At 40.4% G+C, this 23,745-nt stretch overlaps 1 protein-coding gene across 2 annotated transcripts in view; it reads right to left on the bottom strand.

Moving 5' to 3' along the window:
- Positions 1-23,745, bottom strand: part of CCDC192 (coiled-coil domain containing 192) — a gene marked incomplete at both ends in the record, with an annotated part of 188,888 nt that overhangs the window by 118,484 nt on the left and 46,659 nt on the right. For both annotated transcript variants that reach the window (XM_080919879.1, XM_080919880.1), the window contains 2 exons: positions 13,886-13,942; positions 15,788-15,919. In XM_080919879.1, coding sequence (XP_080776005.1) covers positions 13,886-13,942; positions 15,788-15,919 — 189 coding nt within the window. The remainder of the gene's footprint in view (positions 1-13,885; positions 13,943-15,787; positions 15,920-23,745) is intronic.

Below are 23,745 nucleotides of genomic sequence, written 5' to 3'. Positions count from 1 at the left end.
CTTGGTGACAATACAGGGGGTGATTTTTCAATTGTTTCCAGGTCTTGTAAAAGAAATTCTGAGGTCTCTTGGTTGTAGAATTCCACTCCGGAATTTCAGAGTTGGAGGGGGAAAAACTGGGACAAATTGAGTTGTTTAGATAGTGAAATTAGGAGGAAAAAGAGTAATATCAGAAGCATCCCTTGGAAGGGGGTACATCTGGACTCCCAGACCCTTTATGGTACCCACAGTAGTCACTTCCAGATGTCTCCAGACAGGAATAACTCATGGTGGAAGTTAAAGAAACTTTGGCAAGTTCCGTGGCAATCATTCAGCACTAAGCACAGGGAATATACGTCATGAACGTTCCCAGTTGGGACAGTTGTTTATTGGGATCAAGAAAGAATCAGAGAGAAACAGGCTGGATGGCATTCTTCACCCGGGGCTGAGAAAGCAATGGATGGGAAAGCAAAGCCGGAAGGACTTGAGGATTCAGAACCACCCCTGAGCATCAAAGATGATCTGTCACCGTTGCAAACCACCTCAGCGGTAGTTTCCATTCCCGGAGGCACTGGCAACTGCCTAACCCGATCAGTGTATTCTCACTGAAGTGAAGGTGAGCAGAAACACCCAGCTAATTCCTCTGTGCCCGCTCTGGCAGGCTGAGTGCTGCCTCCTACACTAGCCCCTCATGCACACAAGGAATGAGTAATGGCTTGGGTTTAACAAGGGAACACGATTTATTTTGAAAAGGGTGAGTTAAACTCCACGTACTAGACTCTGATCCTGAAAAATAAATGTTTGAGAAGTGCTAGGTAAAGTCAAAGCACATATCATGAGCGACTAAGAGGACAGGGCATTGGAGCAGAAGCAAGGACAGGAGCAGGAGCAAGTGTTGGCTATGTCCCAACAGGTGCCACTGTGACCCCCTCACCCCTCTGTCTCAGTTAATCCCACTAGAGTGGGTTCCAGCATGCAGATGCTCACACCACACACAAAGACTCTGGAACAGCTCGCCACTGGACAAATTATGGAAAACTCACTGGCTTTTTTCACGGCTGTAGTCCTTGATAGGTTGGGCCTTGTGTTTTGTTCATTTGTTACTGCATCTTTATGTGAGATTTATATCTGTTCTGTTAAGTGACTTGTTTAATCATCAGGCCACACCTAATAATACATATGCAACACCCCCACTTTGCAGTGTGGACACTTAATCCTCTGTGAGAGTAGGGTGCCCACTCAGAGACAAACAGCAGGTAAATGGAGAGCCTCTAGACTCCAGTTGTTTGTTTTTGGATGTACAGAGGGGAAAACATTTTCATAAACATTGAAATAGCAAGGTGAGATAGCTCAGCAGAAAAGCACCTGCTTTGCCAGGCAGCTTAATGATCTGAGTTTGAGCCCTATAACCTCATAAAGGTGGAAAAGAGAACCAGTGTCAAAATGTCCTCTGGCCTCTGCATGCACATCATGGTATATGTATACCCACACAAACAGCATGCACAGTACATAGAGATAATAATAAATCCAGAAAGTATTTAGTTAACCATGTTGGACTGAGACTATATGGACATGTGGACAAATGAGTGATAGTTTCAGGAGAGACAGGAAGGTACCATACTCTCTTCTCTCCAGACTTGGCCAGTGACTGTTGGGCATCATGTCTATTGGTGTGAGGCACCAGCATCTTCTCCTATGGAAGCTGCCTTCTCTAAACCAAGGATGACGGGCCCATCACTGGAGATGAGCAATGTCTAAATGACTAAGATTTCTCTATTTCAGCTCTAGCTAAAACTAACAATTCCGATTGCATCAAACTTAGTAATTTCACACTTCTTCACATTTGGCAACAAAACAAGCTACAAATATTATGTTTCTGCTCAACTACCTAAGCTTGTTAGTGTTATTACTAAGGATGCGCCATTTTGAGAAACCTCTGAAGCTTCCAGTAAGTGCAATATGACACCATCCACCTGCATATGAAGAACTGCATCCAGCGCAGCAGAGAATACTGCACCCAGCTCCCATCAAGGGAAGGGATTTCAGGATTGCTGTTGGCCTTTTGATTGTCTACAAGCCTGTGTTGAGATGTCCAAGAAACCAGAAAGAAGGTATTCCAAGTGAAGAAGGGATAGGAGGCATGCTTTGAGAAGGAAAGGGACATAAACAAATTAAAGGGTTTAAGTACTACAGAGAATTGGGTACTGACAGTTCTTAAAATGCAGACCTTCCCTGTAGACAAGATACTGGGTATAAGCCCTAATCGGAAAACGTGTTTAGGAAGATTGGATATAATGCACAGATCAGAAGTACTCCCAAACCTGATAAAATCTGCCACTCAATCACCACAAAAGCCACAGGTCTTTGGATAGGTCTCTGGGAAGAAGCATGGGCACAGGCCATGACAGACGCACCTGTCTCAAAGTCAAGGACTTCAATTCTGGGTTAGTAAAATTCATTTGGGAGAGAGAGAAACATCCTTCTAAGTCACTAAGACTACACTTTCTGCTAGTGACACACTGGGCCAAGACAAATTTAAATTTGTCCTACCATGGGAAAAGAGGGCTAGAGAGCAGCTCAGTTGGGAAGTGCCTGTCACACAGGCTTGATAGACCCGTTCAATCCCCAGCACCCATGCAGCAGAGCAGAGTGCGCTGCACACTAGTTAACCCAGCTCTAGGAAGGAAGAGAGGCAGGACGGCCCCTGGGTATTCCAGTCTAGCTGTATCAGTGAGCCTCGAGTACACCTGGAGACTGTGTCACAAACCAGGTTAGAGATTAATCAAGGAAGACACCTAAAATCACCCCCTTGATTTATGTACTCATGTGCACACCTGCACATATATGAACACACATAGGAATGCGGGAGCACACACACAGCACTCAATATTGCTGCCCTTTAAATAGCAAAACATAAGATATTTGAAGGTATAATACATAATCTCAAGCATAGCTCCTGATTGATATTTATTGCATAAATTTCAATATTAATTCTTATTTGGTTTGACAATAATAATAAAAATCGAATGTGCTTTATTATTGGAGTCAAACTATGAAGGACTATAAAGCCTAGATCAGAGGATGAGGAGGGATAGTTGCTCATTGACATGTATAATGTCACCTTCTCCCTGGTCCACTGCCAGATCATCTTTCCCAGCATTCCTTGCAGTCACTGTGCCTTGTGACTGAGTTCTAACCAGTGGGGTATAAGCAGAAGCAAGCGGTGCCACTTCTAGGAGTATCAAAGAGATGACTGTCTGGAACAGAGAGGACCCCAATAAGACCTTGGGTACTGCAAGCTGAGAGGATACCTCAGTTTGCCACAGAGTAGTGACATCTGCCTACAGACATGAACATCAACAACAGACTAAGGGAACAAGAAAAGCAAACCTCTATCATATTCAGTGCTGACATTTTGGGGTCTTTGTTACATTAGCTACCATTATCCCAACTAAGAAATTAGCACCGGAATAGACCACAATAAAACACAGGACTCCCCTCAGCTGCAGTCACTGCACACTCCAGCTCTTTGCAAAGAGCAGTTTTCAAATAATAGAACAGAGGGCTAAAGTGTTTGCCTGGATTTAAACTCTGAAATGCAGCTGCTATTTAGTTCACCTGTATGTAGGCTTTGCTTACCACACCACACCACACCACACCACAGCACACCACAGCACACCACAGCACACCACACCACACAGAGAGAGAGAGAGAGAGAGAGAGAGAGAGAGAGAGAGAGAGAGAGAGAGAGAGAGGGAGGGAGGGAGGGAGGGAGGGAGGGAGGGAGGGAGGGAGGGAGGGAGGGAGAGAGAGAGAGAGTTCTATTTTCTTTGAATTTGTTGCTAATACTTATAAATGGGGAGACTTCACACAATGTTGGGTTTTCATTTTCTGAAAAATCATATGTCCTGACTGCCTGGCTTGATTCTCTTTTCTGTGAAGTCAGGCCCGCTTTCTCAACAAACCTTACTCTTCATGGCTTTGTTTGCTTGGGTTTTGACTAGAGGAAAACTTGTCTGCTGGATTATCATAAATAGCTCTGGATTAAAATCACACACAAAGTAGCTACACTGTAATTACAAGAAAGAAAGAATGTTATTCACATGTTGAGAGCTTGCCTTCTTCTGTTGGAAATTGCCCAAGCAGCCATCCAAAATCCATTACTACTACTATGTCTACTGCTCTGATACTGTTCATGGATTCTTTCTGTATTTCCAATATTCCTCACATTAGTGTTTATAGGATAGCTCATCCACATTTCATTTCAGAATTATCTTATTAGAAAATAAACAATATCTTCTCCTATCCAATATGGTAAGAATTGCTTGTGGAACCATTTTCTTTGTCATGACTTTGGCTATGAGAAATATCTGATTGACATATTTAGTAAAATTATACAATGTGGTAAGTTATAACTAACCCATACAAATTCTACTTTTTTGATATGGGCATTTAATTTAACCTATGGCTACAATTATCATTATTTATAGATTTTTAAAGAGCAGCTATTTCGTACAGCTTTTATTTATAGTATACAGTATAAATAAGTAAACATAGTTAACCACTATTGTTAATATTTGATAAAATTATGTCAAGAGAGCAACTGAAGCTGAATACTCATAAAGTATCAGGCTGCGTCAGATTAAATACAATTATTTATTTCTTTCCTTTTGAGAATGAAATAAAATAATAAATATTTGTACTCTTCCTGGATGCTTTTCTATCAACTAGAAAGACTTGTTTATTAATTATTGTTTTGAAGTTCACATTAAATGTAAAATATGGGTATAGCCATGCCCCAGGACCTGGAGAACTCAGTTATTGGTGTACAATAAGGAATAAAGAAGGTTCTCACCAAACGGAAACAGCTTCCTCCCAAAGAGTTAGGAAAAGTGACAGGATAGGAGTAGAGGAAAAGCTCTCTCTGAGCCCAGGGGTAATCCTTAGTGAGTTCCAAGTCCTCAAAGCTTTGGGTGTCAACTGGCAGTAGGGTGCATGCATGCGTGCATGTATGTGTGCACGCATGTGTGCATGCATGTGTGTTTGTCAGATGACCTTACGTGGAATGACAGCTCAGATCTGCTCCCTTTCCAAGTACTCAGGGTTTTGGGAATAACACTCACCAACTGAGAAACCTCTGCTATTACCCAATTTTCAAATTCTCCAAGTCAACTATAAGGAAGACAAACCACAGACTGGCCACGCAATGGTTAAAATGTAATTATGATGCAGGACAGACAACCCAGCCAAGGAAAGACAGCTACAACCAACACATGCAGCAATATTTCTAATATTCACTGTAGGTGCAAACTTTCAGTATTATGTGGCTCTTCCCACAAATAGCTGCTGAGGAACTCTCCAGTTAGGTTAACTATATATATAAAACTATATATATATAACTATCCATATCTATATCTTTTAAAGTAGCCTTAAAATATTCTATTAAATAGAAATTTTGTCAGCCCCTCATTGGTTCCAGGTAAGACACCCTGACATCTGCCTAATTCTCTCAGAATGATTAATTCCACCACAGGATCTGAAGATTACATGAAGTATAGATATCATAAGTAGTAATTTATTGCCACAGGCGCCCATAGTGTGTGCTTTGATATTAAAGCAGCAACAATTCTGACTTTGAGTGAGACCAGTCTTAGAAACAGGTACCAAGGCCCAAAACAGCTACAGTGGAGTCTTTGTGGGTAGAGATCTTAGCATAGTTGATTCTCACTTTCCTTATCTGATGGTGAAGAAGAAATACCTCCCAGGATTGTTGTGAAAAAGACAAGACATAACGTGGGTAGCAGCACTAGGAAACTGTACTGCTAGCGACTCCCAGGTATTAATTACTGTCACATGACAGTGGAATTAGTCATGACAAGCTTCAGGAATGTAGTGATGCTCCTAGGGTAGGCAGAAGTGTGGGTTGCGGAGGAGGGGCAGGAAGAGCAGGCCTTTTTTGGTTTACCTCCTGTACAGGCCTGGGGATGACTCCCAGCGGTAGGAGGATCAGTGGTATGTAGCTCAAGGACAGTGCTGGTCGCAATGGGGAAATCTGGCTGACCAAAGCAGTAATTTCTTGGTCAGGATTACTAGCATCAGAAACACCCGGAGGGCTTTCAAAAATTTACACTGCTGAATTTCCAACCCCACACTTCTAAATCAGAATATGGAATGGGGGCTTCTAAACACCCCAAAGTGCCACTAATACTTCTGACTTAGGGGGCACATTTTGAAAACTACTGAGCTAATGTGAGCAATGTGATTTATTCTGCCTATGGGCAAATCAAACAAAAATGAGATGGTGTTTCAGGAGTCAGAGGAGTTCCTGGAGACTATTAAACAGGACAAGTGATGGGAACCTGATTCAGAAAAGGGACTAAACAGTTCTAACTAAGGCAGTATCAGTTGGATGTTAACGCCTGGGTACCACCATCAGAATACATCCACTGCTATTTTTCTCCTGCCTCGCCCAAATCAATATGCAGATTCCTTGCAGCTTAGTGGGAAGGCTCACTTCAAGTTACTTCAAGTTAAGAGCTAATAGGATGCTTTGGATGACAAGCCTCCCAAGACTACACACAGTGAGGAATACTCAGCTCTAAAGGATATCTGAATATTATTGTGGAATGTGTGTTCATGGGTGTTTGAGAGCAAAACCAACCCCAAAAACATGGCCAGGGGAGGTAAGGATCAATCAGCAGAGGGCTAGAGTTTTAAGGCAGGAAGAAACTACACAGGGCTTCTAGAACTTTAATTTAGAAAATTAAAAAAAAAAAAGAAGTTAAACCAAACTCCTAGGGAAAACTCTCTGGAGTGCCAAGGGTGGACCTGCTCAAGGGCTTAGTGACCTCTTGTCAGCTGCTCAGTCTGTGAGCATCCTGTGAAACTGGTTCATGAAGTTTAGGTTTTAACAAAGTTACCTATATTACAGATTGAGGAAGGCTACATAGCCGATTTGAAGGATATCTTCATTGGGATAATTCAAACTCTTGGTCTTACTCAAGTATTTCAGACACACATAATGCTATAAAGAATAGCAACATTGGAATAACTACTACCCAATTACCCAGATTTCCACTTGGAAAGATCTCCATTGAAGATGAACAGGACTTTGAGTCCTGGGATAGGTCTTATGGATAGTTAGACATTAAGAAAGAATATGGCCACTGGATGGAGGAGACATTAGGGTTGCAGACCTGTGAGCTATTATACACATTAATGCTGGATTAGACAGTCAGACAAAGTATTATACCTGCAAATGTTAAATCCCAACAAGAAATAAATCCAACCACTTGGAAGGCACTCATTTTTAATATTTTTCTCTTAAAATACCTAGTCCTTTTCTTTTAAAATACCTAGTCTTAATTCATGTCATAACTTGAACAACTATCTTCAGGTGACTATAAGCATTCACTTTAAGTATTTGTCTTAGCTTGTGTAGGTCTTAGCAGTTAAGTAACCATGAGATAGAGATTGAAAAAAAAAATTGGCCAGGGCAGTTTACTTCTGTGGGTGGCCCAGACTTGGTACTTACTGGGGAAAAAAATAGCACAGTAATGCTAAAAGGATGAGATTTTAATCTTAAAAATAACTCAGAAATGCTAAGGCTTGGATCATTTTCTACTTCATAGGTAGACATCAGTTTAATTAAATAATAATATAATTCACCAACTGGGTTCTTTATGACTGACCTGAATAAGCCCAGACACCAAGTTGCTCCTCATGTTAAGACCACTCCATTAGGTGTGTTTCTTCACCTAAAGTAGGAGTTTACCTTAACTCTGCGGTTTTGTCTTTGTTTTTAACTTGCTCTTCCAGTGGGAAAAAAAACCAACCTTTCTCCTTTGCATGTTGTGGTGGTTTGAATGATAAATGTCCCCCATAGTTCTGGGCATTTGGACACTTGGTCTCTGGATAGTGGCACCGTTTGGGTAGGTTTGGGAGCTATGGCCTTGCAGAAGGAAGGATTTCGCTGGGGGTGGATTTTGAGAGTTTAAAGATCCTTCCATTCTAGTCTGTTTTCCCTGTTTCATGCTTGCAGTTGAAGATGTTAGCCCTCGGCTTCTGATCTGCCTCTATTCTGCCATCACAGACTCTTAGCTCTCTGGAAGTATAAGCTTGATTAACTCCTCTATAAGTTTCTTTGCTTATGGTGTTTTACCCAATGGTAGAAAAGTGACGAAGGCACACTATATCCTGGCAATACTACCCTCAGCTTGAACTGGTGCCTTACATAACTGGCATCTTTAAGGAATATAATTCTCTTCACAAATTGTTTGCCCAGAAGCATATAGCATGAGTCTGTGCATGCCCAAGTAAATTTCTTGCTGTATTGATTTCTAAAATTCAAATACAAACTAATGGAATTTATTATGCCATTTTCACACAGACATGCCACTTGCTTGCTCGCCTGAAGCACTCTTTTTTCCCCTTCACACTGATGCTCTTCCTCCTCCCTGAAGTAGACGGCCCTCTGTTTTCACTCCACATACATGCACTTAAAGCCATGCATGAGAGAATGCATGTAAACGTTTGTCTCTCTTCCCACCGTGGCTCCTCTCATTTCTCTCTTTTCCTCTTAGGTTGTTTCATTAAAATATGTATAAGACACCGAAGAGACACTATGGGAAACAAAGATAGGCCTGTTGGTCCTCATTAACCCAGGCTTGGAGAAAAGGCTGACAGCAGGAAGCTACTCCATCATGGGGTTACAGTGCCGTAAGGAGTGAAGAGAAGAACATAGAAAAGTCCAATGAAAGACAGATGGCTTCTGGGTAGGATGAATCTTCTGGAAAAAGTTATCTCTGTCAATACTGAGAAAAATATAGCAAACAGGATGGGACAGATAGGTATTTATTTCATGTGCAAAGGAAGGGTAAGCAAAGTCTCTAGAGACACGCTTAGGGGAAGGGTCACAGGAATGCAATGGAGATGAGGTAGGGAAAGGGTTAGCATGGGCTACACATGGTGTAAGCAATGCCTTCAATATTGGTTCTCTGCACTATAGATGTTCATAGGCATGTATCTGGCTGTTCATGCCCAAGCCCTGATGACTGACACTCTTCACATCCCTCCTACTGTCATTTGGCACCAGATGGTGGCACAGACTGAGATCCTGGAATTCACTAAGGATGTATCTGGGTTCAGAGTGAGATGTCAGTTTCCCCATTACTCACATGTCTATCCCTCCTGACTCCTCAGGCAGGAGCCTCCCCCTATGGGTCTGTATCAAGGGATCTCTTTTTTCTTTCTTTCTTTCTTTCTTTCTTTCTTTCTTTCTTTCTTTCTTTCTTTCTTCTTTCTTTCTTTCTTTCTTTCTTTCTTTCTTTCTGTTTGTCTTTTTTTTTTGTTCTTGTGTTGAGCTCTTCAAGTTCTGGGACATGGGTTTATTCAGACCCAGTTCTAACCAGGGTAGGGTACAGAAGTAGATGAGACAATGTGTAAGTGCCTTAGCTCCATTGAGTGGTGTAGGGTGACCACTCCTGTGTCTAGTACAGTATAGTATATGTTTGGTAGATATAGCCATGTATTCTTGGTATTACTCTAAATGCTTCAGAGTCTAATGGGGGCAGACATATAAACAGTATGGAAACAGTGAGTATACTAAACTCTGTAGATCTAAATGAGCAGGAGGCACTTTGGCCTTGGAATTCTCTGCTTTGGGTTTCCACATAATAACTATCAATCTAACAGTACATGAACAAAACTGAAACCTAACGTAGGAGTATTTGATCTATAAGAAAAGACTGTTTCCACCAAGAAAACAGGACTAACTGGCTAATTCAAGGAATCAAAGCATATGCTGCTGTTAGAACTCTCTGGAACTCATGGTTCTGAGCACTGCTAAACTCATGGATTCTTATTTACTTGTATCAGAATTGTGTATTTTTTAAAGCGTATGTTTTAAGTGTATGGCTCTTTTGCCTGCATGTTCTGTCTGTGCACCATGTGTATGCAATGCCCATGGAAGTCAAAAGAGAACATTTGTAGGTGCTGAGAATTGTACCTTCATTTCATGGATAAACAGCCAGTACTCTTAACCACTGGGTGCTCTTAACCAACTCTCTAACCCCTCAAGTGTTTAACAGTAAGAGTTATTTGGACGAGTCCAGGCAAGACATTCTGATCAAGAGAATGGTGTAAATGGTACAGAATGTCATGTGGTACTATAAATATGAGGAAAAATGCAAGTTACATTTTAGTAGCAGGATCAGTCAGAGAATAAGAGTAAAGGAGAAGAGGTGAGAGAAAGGTAAGCAGGGATGAGGGCCAGGGGCTATGTTTGCAAGCATATCCAGGATGGTCTTTGGGAAATGGGAAAACCATTAGGTGGTTGTCTTCGAGTTAATATTGCTGTGATGAAACACCATAACCAAAAGCAACTTGGGGAAGAAAGGCTTTATTTGGCTTATACTTCCATATTTCTGCCAAGGGGTCAGGAAGTCATGAGAGGAATTCAAACAGGGCAGAAACTTGAGGCAGGAGCTGATGCAGAGGCAATGGAGGGTGCTTTTTGCTCCTCGTGGCTTGTTCAGTTTGCTTTTTTATAGAACCTAGAACCACCAGCCCAGGGACAGCACCAACCACAGTATCCTGGGCCCAACCCCATCAATCACTTATTAAGGAAATGCCCTACAGGCCTGCCTACAGCACAATCTTATTAACCAGCACATCTAAGAGGAATCTTTTTAATAGAGGGTCACTCCTCTTAGAAGACTTTACCTTGTGTCACTAACCAGCACAGTGGCTAATTTATACAAGTATACATTTGTCACAGTACAATTGGAAGTTCAGTCTTTAATGGGACTCTCAAATAGCAACAAAGGCTGAAATATACAACACCAAGAGACTCTTCCAAGCTCTCCCTGTCATTTATTTCTTAATCATTTCAATTCTCAGACATCCCAAGATCTTTCTCTTTTTTTCTTCCTCTGAAGTTATGCCAGCACAATCTTGGTTTCTTAAACCCCTTTTCTTCTCTAGTGGGTAATAATCTCACTGCCAGTCTCTCTGTCTCTGTCTCTCTGTCTGTCTCTGTTTCTCTCTCTCCTTTACTTTTGTTTTCTGCACCCAGTTTAAGTCAACCACTCTTTTCCCTGCTCCCCTTTCCTTTTCTCTTTCCTCTCTTGTCTTCTCCTCTGTCTCCCTACCCCTTCTTGCATGCGTGCTTCAGGTGTGCCGAGCAAGTGCTCTGAACTATTTTTGCAGCACTCACCTAAATGAAATATTTGTACGTAGATTCTATCCCATCTCTTCTAAGACAACAAAACTCTGTGCAGCTAAAACAAACGGGCTGCTTTTGCAATGAGTGCGGAGGGACAGGACAAGGCTCTAAATTTTCATATGTCAGTTCTTTGGGACCATTTACAACAGTTAAACTCTATACTGGGCAGGAAGACAGAGACTGGTAACGTGATGAGGTGTGGAAATGAGGTCACCTGGGGGTCTGAGGCCAGGACCTTATAGCTAACTACCTGAAGGATGGAAGTGGAGAAGGTTAGGATTTTACTACTGCTTTTTAGTTAGACTCTAGAATAATCTGATAGTGCTACATTCACCACCACGGCTGGGGACTATAATAGAGAGACGTATTCAAGACTCAGAAAAAGAAGATGACAAATATGACTTGCTGATTCTGAGATAGCAGCAGGATGCTCGGTCACATCGGGAAGTTCTGCTTTCGTTTGATGTTAGATGTCAGCAGTCTACAGAGCTATGTGTTTTAAAGTAGTGCTTATGGATAAATGCTTTTAGAGACTGGCTATACATGAGTAATTTCTAAAGGGAATAAACCCACTTTGTTTTGTTTCCAGCCCACCCACCCTCCTTCTCACTTCTTTTTTTTCTCTTCTGAGTAGGTGGTAGCATCCTACTGAATGTTTTCTCCAGGGAAAATATTTTAAGAAATGCACATAGGGTTATAATCATGGGTTGATTAAGATGTATAGAACAAACTTGTAAGCGGTGAAGGTGAATGTTTATCTACATAGGAGTGTGAGTTGAAGCTCTGCAATTCATTCCCAGGGCAGAGAAAGAGAAAATGATTTTCTCAAACAAAAGAGCTGGGGAGGGGGGAGGGAGAGACAGACAGACAGACAGACAGACACAGACAGAGAAAGAGACAGAGGGAGAGAGATTTGGAAAGACAATCAGGATGGCAAAATCATGAATTTCCAAGTGTGATGAAAAGTAATCTAAGCATTTTAAGACTCGGTCTGAGAAATAATGTCCAGCTTGTTAGGGTTTTATTAGAATTTGAAACTGATACTAGAGGATGACACAAAACCAACTCAATAAATGCCATTAATAGTTACCATTTAAAACATCTTGATGAATTAAAAAATCCTTGATGGGCATAAACTAGTATATAGAAACCTAGATGCCTGACAATTACTTTAGAAAATTCTAGACACTCTACACATAAAAGCAATCCCAGTTCAGACCAGCCTGGAACAATAGCAGCATGGTTGGGGCAGAAACTCTAGGATGAAGGGACAGGAGTAGATGCCACAGAAGTTTCCCCAAGGCATAGGTGGCAGGGAACTTTTAAAATCAGAAGTTTGGGAAGTACATTTGCCTTTCTTTCTATACACAAATGTAGGTAATACTTAGGAACCAGGGCTTTTCTCCAACTACAGTCATTACTGGCACCCTTGGGGCAGACCAGCGGCAAAACATCTGCAACAGAATGCTGAGCTAGGGTGACATACTTCTACTAGAATGGGTCACAGTGCCACAGATGCAGGCACAGGTCATTTTCAGCATTGGTCAAAGGAGAATGCGAGGTCAGAAAAAGACTGGATTTGGGGGCTACAAGCTTTCTGACAGATACCTTTTCTTTTCTTTTATCCTTCAACACAAAAGATGGGGTGATTAAAAAGATTTTTCCAGGCCAGCTCATTCCACACTGTCAGTGGGTGGTCTCCAGAAATCATTATTTTACAGTCTTTTCCGCTTGCATTCTGAGATGCCCTGAGGAACTTGGTGCTATTAAGAGGTGGCCATTTGATGTGACCGGCCACTGTGCTTTATCAAGACTAAGCCTCATTGTCCAGCTGGAGAGGGAGATTATTATTATGACAAGCGAGCTTTCAGAGACATGAAAGGTGCTGGGTCATTCATAGTCTCAAGAGTAGCAGGGTAACCGATAAATTGACAGAAATACACAAGAGTATCCTGTCTGCTGGTGCTCATTAGCTGTCTGCACAGACATGTGCTAAAGTGAAATGAATTTGCCCCAGGAATTTGTGAGGTCTTTGTCAAAGATGTTACGGGGGTAAATGGGCATCCACACACTCTGATGTACAGTTACTTATTCAAGTATCACAATCTGAAGCCAACAAAGACACATGAAATGTGCTGCTCAGGATTGACTCTCAGGAATTGGATGCATTGGTGTCAGTGTCTTCTACAGTTCCCTGTGGCTAAGTGCCCAGAAAACAGCATCTCTGGGAAGCTTGCTGGTTGAAACTTTCCAGGGGCTTTTTGCATAAACGGAAATTTCAGGATCTCTGCTTCAGACCTATGCTCAACATATCAACAACCACTCACCACTTGAGTCTCTTTACTGACATACCCAGCATGCTTTTCTACACTTATTACTCTTCTGATGGGGCATCAATTTAGACTAGGTGGTAACCTGACCGTTTTTGAGAGCACATATTGTTTTCATTCAGCATCTGCAAGAATGTGAACTTTATCTACGGGATAGTAACCATACTTATTTTTAACTTTATGCTTTTTGTTGTGGGTTTTTGTTTATTTATTTATTTATTTATTTATTTATTTATTTATTTATTTTTGCAGTGGGTAAACCTCACTTAAGACTCAGAAAATTAATTTCTGTTCATTTTCAGGATTACAGTGGTATGAACCAGGAGATTTAGAAAAAAAGAAAAACACTTACCTGGGCGTTAAGTTTCTCCTGGAAGGCTTTTACTTCAGCTTGCAGCTTCTCAATGCACTGGAAAGAGAAGGGTTAGGAGAACGTGTGCACAAGTCTTCACAGTCAAAGCATCCCACAGGTAAGTGTGTGCCTGTTCTCAATCTACTGACTGGCAGCAGCAGCATCTCAGCCAGGTGCTGCGGAAAACTGTACTAGAGAGGTTACTTCTCCATTCCTCTTCCTCTTCTAGTCTGTGGGAGAGGCCAAGGGCAAAGTACAAAGTACGTCAACTTCTGGGAAGTGGTCAGGAGAAATGATAGTGCGAGGTAATGAGGTGGTTTTGTTTGTTTGTTTGTTTTTGTGTGTGTGTGTGTGTGTGTGTGTGTGTGTGTGTTCATGTGTATGAGCACATAACTACTTTTACAAGAAACATATCCATAGGCATATACAAATTCTGTGGGTTGAACAAGAGGCAAATTTATACAATGATATATAAGTTTTTAAGGATCCATCATGTTACAAACTAAAAACATGTGTGTACTGGATAGTTTGTTTCAACATGGCACAAACTAGAAGTATTTTAAAGGAGGAAGCCTCAGTTGAGAGAATGCTTCAATAAGAACTGTCTATAGGACATTTTATTAATTAATGGTTAATCGGGGAGGGCCCAGGTCATTACACATGGTGCCATCCCTGGGCTGATGGTCCTGGGTTTTATAAGAAAGCAGGCTCAGTAAGCTATGGGGACCAAGCCAGTTAGAGCTCCTCTATGACCTCTGCATCAGCTCCTGTCTCCTGGTTCCTGCTCTGTCTGAGTTCCTGTCCTGACGTCTTCAATAATGAGCAGCAATATGCAAGTGTAAGCCAAATAAAACCGTTCCTCCTCAACTTCATTTTGTTCATGTGTTTTGTCATAAAAATAGTAACTCCAACTAAGACAACACATCAAAATTTAAGGTCCACTTTTTATTTTACAAAAAATAAGTTCTTCATAAGGTCTAAACTTAAAAACTAGGAAATAAATATATATTTGATATCATATACAAAATAGACTCTGCTGTTAATATTGCCCATAGAAGTACATTATCAAAAAAAATGCTTAAAATGTAACTTAAACTTCTAATCTGCCCAGGTTTGCCAGGAAATAAAGTTACTTTTACAAATGGAAATATTATATTCACACTATTAACTCAAATTTGAACACAAAATTTGTTTTTCAATGCTGAAAATTAAACTCAGGTCCCTGTACAGTCTAAGTAAATCTCTACAGTTAATAGATTCTAGGTTAAAAGTTTGGGCTCTGGAACTCTCAATAAAGCAGCCCCAGGCCCCTATCCCAGTACCACAATTAAGGGAAATAATAGTAAACAGAAGAGAAAGGAGACATATCTAGCATGGTCACATTGGAAAGAGGAACAAATTTCGGGCTCCAGTGACACCCCTTGCCCCGTCTGAGTTCTGGGGTACTGATGTGAAACTAGAAGACAAGAAGTCTGCACAGTGAAGCACTCTAGGTGATCCATCCAGCACCGGTCCACCATTTCCTCAGCTGGGCCTTCTGCATGGTGGTCCTCTGCTCTAAACTTAATTTTAGAGTATAACTCATTCATATGGACAACTGCTCTCATCTGGAGGGAGTGCTTCTTTCTGCCAGATTTTGGTTTAGACAGTGACTTATCTCTATGCCTTCATCCAAAGAGGCAGACAGAATGCAGGTAGAGCTCTACGTTTTCCCTTATGAGTTTAATTACCTGTGGGCCACAGGGACGAGTCAACACTTTTAGTAGAAACAGCTTCTATGTGCTTGTTAGCACAGAGTGAAAGTTCCAGCTGTTTAAGTGAGAACTTTCAACCCAGCAATGGCTTACAGACTTGTCACATATGGTTAAATGGCTTAAAACAGATGAGTTTTCTTCCACATACCTTGTCTTTCTCAAGAACCATGTTTTCATATAACTCTCCACCAACATTCTTTCGGTTCACATCCTCTAGCCTTCCTTCCAGCAGGGAAACTTTCTTGAGTAGTTGTGATTTTGTTGCTTCAGAAGCTGTAAGCTGAAGATAAGATGTTGTAAGGACATAGGATTCAGCAGTACTTTAAAGGTTCCTTTAAAAGGGCCAACATAGGAATTCATTGTCTTCTGCTAAGGTCTGTTAAGTCTTTCCATGAAGGGCTTCTTCAACATTCTCTACAAATGGCAAATCACATGAGAAAAAGGAAAATTTCATTGATTTCATTACTTCTAACATGGGCAAGTGAGGTAAGAACACAGTTACAATGCAGGAGACATCTCCTTTGACCAGGGTCTCAGCATGCACCTCCTCTGAGTTCTGGGGTACCACTGCTGGCATTATTAGAAAGCTGGTACCACTTTCAGCTATCGATGAAAACCATTTTGTGATTATCCTGGTTTTTGAAACTTAACTCCTGGTGGTCTTCAGCTCTCCAGAGAGTGTATAGGATCTCACTCACTCAAACACTACAAGAGCAACTATGTTAGAGGTAGGGGTGAAAGTTGGAAGTTAAATGCTTCAAGTTTAAGTCTTATTAAAGCCAGGTCTATGCAAATCACAACCAAAATATAGCTTTGTGCTTGTTCGACTTTTCAGATCCCTCTTGAGGGTGTGGTGTGATGGCCCTAGTTTCTCAGAGACCTGGCTTCCTGACTGGTGCTTCCTTACTCTCAGCTCTGCGCTCTGCCTCAGAAGTTCAGTGACACCTCTGAGAGTCACTGGAAAATCTGGAGAGTTTCATGTTCATATCATCTCTCTGTATCTTCTGAAGCTTAGATGATCTCTGAATACCTCTTTCACGTTTCCTAGATTTTACTGCAATGTATACTTTTTCCCCTTCAAAATCCGTGCTTTTAAGTAGTATACCACATGAAGAAAGCAATATGAAAGGAAGTGGGTGAGCCAGTATATCTTACACCACACACAGACTTCCCCAGTCTAAATACACAATCATTTAATTAACACAAATTTGTTCAGTTGGAACTTTACACAGTCACTGTATAACGTGCTAGGAATCCCTAAAGCCAGAAGAAATGCACATTCCAACAACTATTGGTGATATCTTTCAATTCTGAAGCTCAATATGCTTTTATGGCTACTAAGGCAGTTGACTCTTGGGCAGGTAGTAGCTTGGGAACATGATCTGGCTTCTCTGAGCCCACTTCTGCCTTTCTAGAATAGACTAAGCCAATCATATAGACTCGGTGTCAAAGGCTTTAGAGAGAAATCTCAGTTTTGCTAAGTGGCTGAGTTAAGTTGCTGGGCCTCTCATTTCCCTTTGTGGGGGAAGAAAAGAATATTACCTAAATCATGTGCATTATGTGTGTTCACAAAAGAGCAACACTCAGCAGGCAACCTGCAACATATTAAGTATTGAGTATCATGATTCTCATTGTTCTTCTGTCTCCTCTAATCTCTATCAACATCCATGCCAGTGTTAAAAATATTTTATTATTCTTTGAATATTTCAAATACTGGATGTTGGTCATGCCTACCCCCTCCCATATCATGCTACATTCAGGAGTTTACATTGTTGTTATTCCCATTTTACAGACAGTAGGTTGAGTTTCAACCAGATTGAACTTTCCTTTGACATGTGTTCTCTTATCTACCAGATATAACAGTGTTGTAGCCATACTACAAACACCAAGCAAGCCAGACACTGGATGACCCACACTTTGGAAGGAAGAATAACAGGGAAAACATATTTCTGAGGGTAATATTGGAATGCTTTATCACTAAGCCTTGAAGTTCAACCTACCTATAACCAACAGTGAGCCATAAGGAAGTGGATACCACTAAAGAAGTTATCCAAGGAAGTAGGTTTTCTATCATTTACTACTGTAAGTATTCAGCTGATAAACTATGTGATCCCTGAATTCCATATACTTGATCACAAATCAAAAGCTAGGAAAAGAAGCGCTTACATGTATTTTGTAGGCACATGGTAATGTTTTGTAGAAATATTATGTTAGATGCTAACCATAAAGGTTATATTACTCCACCACCTGGAACCCCATGTGCAGTTTTGATTATACTTTCTTTTGGTATCACCTCTTAAAGAGCGAAAAATTAGATACTCAGTGGTGAATTGGCTTGCTTAGGACCTCATAGCTAATCAAATGAAATAGATTCAGACTAAATCGGTCTGCCTCCAATCACTGGGCTCTTAGTCGTGCCCAGCCTTGGTTCTGAGGCTGTCCACAAAGATGAGCTCTGTGAAGACTTTCTCAGAATGTTAACTCATCTACTCATCTACATGAGGAATTTACTTTCTCTTCTACAAGTAAGACATCTCCTCATCTTGGCATTGCACTTTTTTAAAGGTAGATATTAACCTCATATCCTTCTTTGTATACAACAGTTTAACACAGGCTCAGAATAACTTAGAGAAGTCTTCACCCAGAGTTAAGAGATCCCTGTTCGAGTGCTGGGCCCACAATTCACCGGTACTCTCACCACAATGCAGACGGCTGCATTTTACTATGCTGCTTTGCGCTTTTCTGTACTTCTACAGATTAGTTCCCCAAAAGTTCAGAATAAACTATAAATCACCAAGGAAAATGAACAAAGAATTCAATGAACACTGACCTTAGTGCTAGTGTTAAAGGTGGTTGAGTTAGACCCCTGAGATCAGAGTCCTGAGAAAGTGGAGGCAGGATGAGATTGAGGTCAAGGTCTTTCTTGACTATACAGTGACTCTGAGGTAAATATAGGTCACATAAAATCCCATATTAATACCCACATGCAAACAAAATCATATTGGCCTGCACCAATCTTGGCTTTGGTCTGCTTATACACACTCACATGAAAAAAAATGTAATGAAATGTTTTAAATAGTATTGTTCTGAAGTATTTTTTATTAAAACCAAGGTCATTATATGTTGACAAAATATTATTTCATCAAGATTAAAAACATATAAATGAACCAAATAGGAAGACCAAAATATGGGAAGCAACTGCAACAATGTCTAGGGAAAAACTGTAGTTCAGCAAGGTTAGTTGGAAGGCAAAACATACAATTAAAATGATGGGCAATAACCAATGACATAAAAAAATTTAAGCAGCTAACCATCAAACTGAACACATGAACCCCAATGAAGGAGCTAGAGAAAGGGCTGAAGGAGCTGAAAGGGTCTGCAAGCCCATTGGAAGAGCAAAATGATCAAGTAACCAAACCCACCGCAGCTCCCAGGGACTAAAATACCAACCAATGAGTTTGTGTGGAGAGACCTATGGCTCCAGGTGCATATGCAGCAGAGGACAGGATTCTCTGGCATCAGTGAGAGGAGAAGGCCTTTAGTCCAGCAAAGGCTCGTTTTCCCAGTGTAGAGATGCTGAGGTGGGAGAGAGCTGTTGGGAGAGGGAGCACCTTCATGGAGGCAATGGGGGGGAAAAAGGGGATGGGATTGGGGGAAGTAATAACACCTGAAATGTAAATACAGAGAATATCCAATAAAAAAAGAAAAATTTAAAAATCCATCTATAATAGCATACTGAAAAATACATCCTAGTTATAAATTTAAGCACAGAAATGGTTGGTATGCTGAAACTACAAATATTACTGAAAGAAATTAAATAAGACCTAAATACATGGAAAGACATCCAATGTTCAGAGAGAGTGAAAAATTTAATGCTATTATGTTGCCAATTATAAATTAAATGTAAATTAAATGTAACCATTATTAAAATTATAGACTTGCCATAGCCAGTGGTTAGGCAAGGCCCCTGGTTAAAGGATGGAGCTACCCACCCTTCTCAAAAATATTAACTCAGAATTGCTCCAGTCTAAAGGAAATACAGGGACAAAGAGTAGTGCAGAAACTGAAGAAAAGGGCATTCAGAGACTGTCCCACCTAGGGATCAATTCCATCTGCAGATACCAAATCCAGACACTATTGTTAATGCCAGGAACTGCTTTCTGACAGGAGCCTGGTATATAGCTGATTCCTAAGAAGCTGTGCCAGAGCCTGGCCAATACAAATGCATATGCTCGCAGCCAACCATCAAACTGAGCACGAGGTCCCCAATAGAGGAATTAGGGAAAAGACTGAGGGAGCTGAAGGGGTTTGAACTTCATAGGGACCCAAGGTTCCAGCTGCATATGTAGCAGAGATGGCCTTATCTGGCATCAATGGGCATGAAGGCCCTTGGTCCTGTGGAGGCTCGATGCCCTAGTATAGGGGAATGCCAGGGTGGTGAGGCTGGAGTGGGTATGTGGGTGGGTGGGAGAGCATCCTTATAGAAGCAGTGGGGAGAGAGGATAGAATAGGGGGTTGCAGAGGGGAAACCAGAAAGGGGGATAACATTTAAAATGCAAATAAAATTTCAGAATAAACACATTGATTATTTAACTTTTATGGAGTACCAAGGAATTCAATTATTCAAAATCATCTAATAGAAGAAGATTGCAGGACAATCATCTCTCAATTTCAGAGCACACAGATCTGTAATAATCAACATACGGCCAGTCTGGGACAAGGACAGATTATGAACTAATAAAATATAATTCATTCCAAAGACTTAACAGACTTTTGACCAATATGTCAAAAAGATTACTATGAAGATTTTCTCCAAAAAATTATTAGGACAAGAAGATAATATAATGCAAAAACATGGTGTTGGATGGACCCCTACCACAATTTACACAGAAATCAACTCAAATGAATTAATGACTAAATAAGCAAAGCTATAGAATTATTTGGTGATAATAATAAATACTAATAAATGTTCAAGATTTTGGACTAGGCAGTGGACTTTGACCCTAAATGTGTGTCTTAGGGCTTTTGTTGCTATGGTAACACATCATGACCAAAAGCAACTTTGGAGAGAAAAAGATTTATTTGGCTTTCATGCCTCAATAACAGTCTCTCATGACGGAAAATCAAGACAGGAACCTGGAGGCAGGAGCTGATTCAAAGACTGTGTTTGAAAGTGACTCACTGGCATTCTCCTCATGGCTTCCTCAGTCAGTTTTCTTACAGAACCCAAGCCCGCCTGCCCAGGGGAGACACTGCCCACTGTGATCTATGCCCTACTATATCAATAATTTACCAAGAAAATAATCTCACAGGCTTGCTTGCCTAGAGGCCAATCTGAAGAAATCAGCTCTTTAATTGAGTTTCTATCTTTCCCCCCAAATAACATCAGATCTCTTAAATAACTCTAAAAAAGCATGGAAATATATATATATATATATATATATATATATATATATATATATATATATATATATATATATATATATATATATATATATTCATGCACACATACATATGTAAACACACATGCATATATATTCCTGAGTATAAATAAGAGTCAACCATGATAGCTTTATCAATCAAAGAAACAAAGACATGTCCAAGGCAGCACAGCAGAAACCTGAAGATACTTAAAGGAATCTTATACAGAAGACAAGGAAGTCTAGGTCACAAGAGGGCAGGGAGGAATACATTTTATGAGAGGATAAGGTGGACAAAGGACAGCAGAGAGCTGTTACTCTACCTCTCAATAAATGTTCCTCGCTCACCATTACAAACAAGGAAAGGAAAGGTAGGACTCCATCAGTACCAAAAACCCTCATGAGTAGGGAAGAAATAAGGAACAAACCATAATCCAACCAACAAGGAAATGACCAACAAAATCACAGAATCAACGAACATCTCTCAATAATAAAGTAAATGGCCTGAAGTTGCCAGGAAAGAGAAGCAGACTGGTTGACTGGATTTAAAAACAAAACAACTACATCCAACTATCTGTGGTCTCCAGGAAACAGATCTCTCTCTGATAAGGACATTTACTGGGTGAGAGGCAAACAACAGAAAACAATCTTCAAGTGAATGGTAGTTGAAAAGCACGTTGTATAGCTTTTCTGACATCTGATAAAATAGCTTTCAAACAATAAATGAGTTACTAGAGATTAAGAACATCACTCTACACTAAGGAGGTGAACAGTTCACTGAGAAATTTATAACAACCGTAAATGCATATGTATCAAATATTGGCATGCCCACGTTTATTAAAAACAAAACAAACCAAATCACTAATGGACACAAAATGTCAGATTGGTCCAGGTACAATGCTGGCGATTAGTATATGTTGCCTTCATTTTCAAATCGGTCATCCAAACTAAAGACCAACAAAGAAACCTTTGAGTTACATTGTATCCGCAGACATAAAGACAGTATTTCATTGAGCACAAATGGAGCAGACATTCTTCTCAGTATGCCCCAGAGCCTTTTCTACAGCAGACCATATCCTATGCCAAAAACACATCCTACCAAATACAGAAAACCAAAGTAATCCTTTTTGTCTGACAGCATTTTTCCTGTTTATCCCTTGAACCAAAATCCAACTAGAATGTAGAAGCTACACGTGAAAGTGAGCTTGGTTTTGCCCAGCCCAGCACTTGAATCATGGCTGAAATAAGCTGCCATGTTTGTCTGACATGCGGGTATAAGTTACTATTTTAGAAATGATTATGCAATACAATAAAGACACTTGAAGAGAATAATTTTACCAGAGTTTTGAAAAGACTGTTCCAGGATGTTGTCTCACCTGCATGTGGTACTTGGCCTTGTTGAGGGTGTCTTACAAGGTGTATATTTGTGTGTATGGATGCAGGTAAGGCAGAAATGAATGGTAATCACACTTTGAATGAGTACCCCTGACTGTCTGAATTAACCTGAAGTATCCTTCTCTAACCTTGCTGTTATGTGAGATGGTAGCCAGGCTTTTTGCGTTGTTAACTAAGTTTCTGCTTTGTAAAAAGAGTCCATAATGGATCAACAGAGAAGATATTCTTTGTATTTCCAAAGGCCATCTCTTTAAATTTTATCATCTCTTATAACAAAACTTTTGCTTCTGCTGTCTTTCCTCTGACATCACCCAATCTACTCTGTTTTGTGAATTGCCCATTCTAGACAATTCTGCTCACCATATGAAATATAAATTTCCCACAAATGAACAATGTCATTGAACTTCTCCCTTCTCTTATTCCTCAGTTACCATCATTTCCTTGCTTTGTGCTGAGTCAAACATCCTCAAGCAAGCATCCCTTCATATTTTCTCTTTCCACGAAATTGATCTATATCACTGGAGAGTCAGCGATAGCTAGTGTTTCATTCTTAGATAGACTCTCTAAATTCAAAAGGAGTCAACATACCCTATCTCTTCCTGTTTCTATATCTCAGCACTGTGCCTGTGCTGGCCTCAGTATTTCCCAATACTAACCAGCTGTCTTCACACAGCAGTGATGCTACCTACTTATCTACAGACTCAGTAGTGAGAAAATTCATTTTCTAAGCAAAATTGAAAAGGAACTCTCTTTGGCATCTTTGAGCATATGATTTCTTTGAGATCAATCAAAGTGACATAGCTGCTCCTAAAAGGCCACACTTCCTAATCCTTTCTAAACAGTTCCATTAACTGGGACCAAGTATTAGAGCATATGAGCCCAAGAAAGCTATTCTTCACACTACCACACAGATATACATATATTCATATACATATATGTTCATTACACAAGCATACATGTATATACATATATGTGTGTGTGTGTGTGCATGTACAAAATGTGTATATACCCATATGCTCTCATAATATATGGATTGTCCAAGATGCTCCCACATAATATGATGCCTATATTCTGTATTTACTAAAATGCACCTGCCCCTTCTCCAAAAGACACACAAGACAATCACATCAACTTAACTTCATCAAGCTTCACACTCAAATCTGCACGCTGCTTTCAGTTCTCATAGAATCCTGGTCACATAAGAATCCTCATGGCATGGCATTTCAAAAGAATATTTAAACTGTGTCATGTCTAATGTGCCAAATATGCAAAAAGAAGACAGGGCAACACG

Source organism: Micromys minutus (genome assembly GCF_963924665.1).
Source record: "Micromys minutus genome assembly, chromosome: 8".
Taxonomy (NCBI): domain Eukaryota; kingdom Metazoa; phylum Chordata; class Mammalia; order Rodentia; family Muridae; genus Micromys; species Micromys minutus.
The sequence above is the reverse complement of the archived record's forward strand: the minus strand, read 5'-3'. Positions and strand labels throughout refer to the sequence as shown.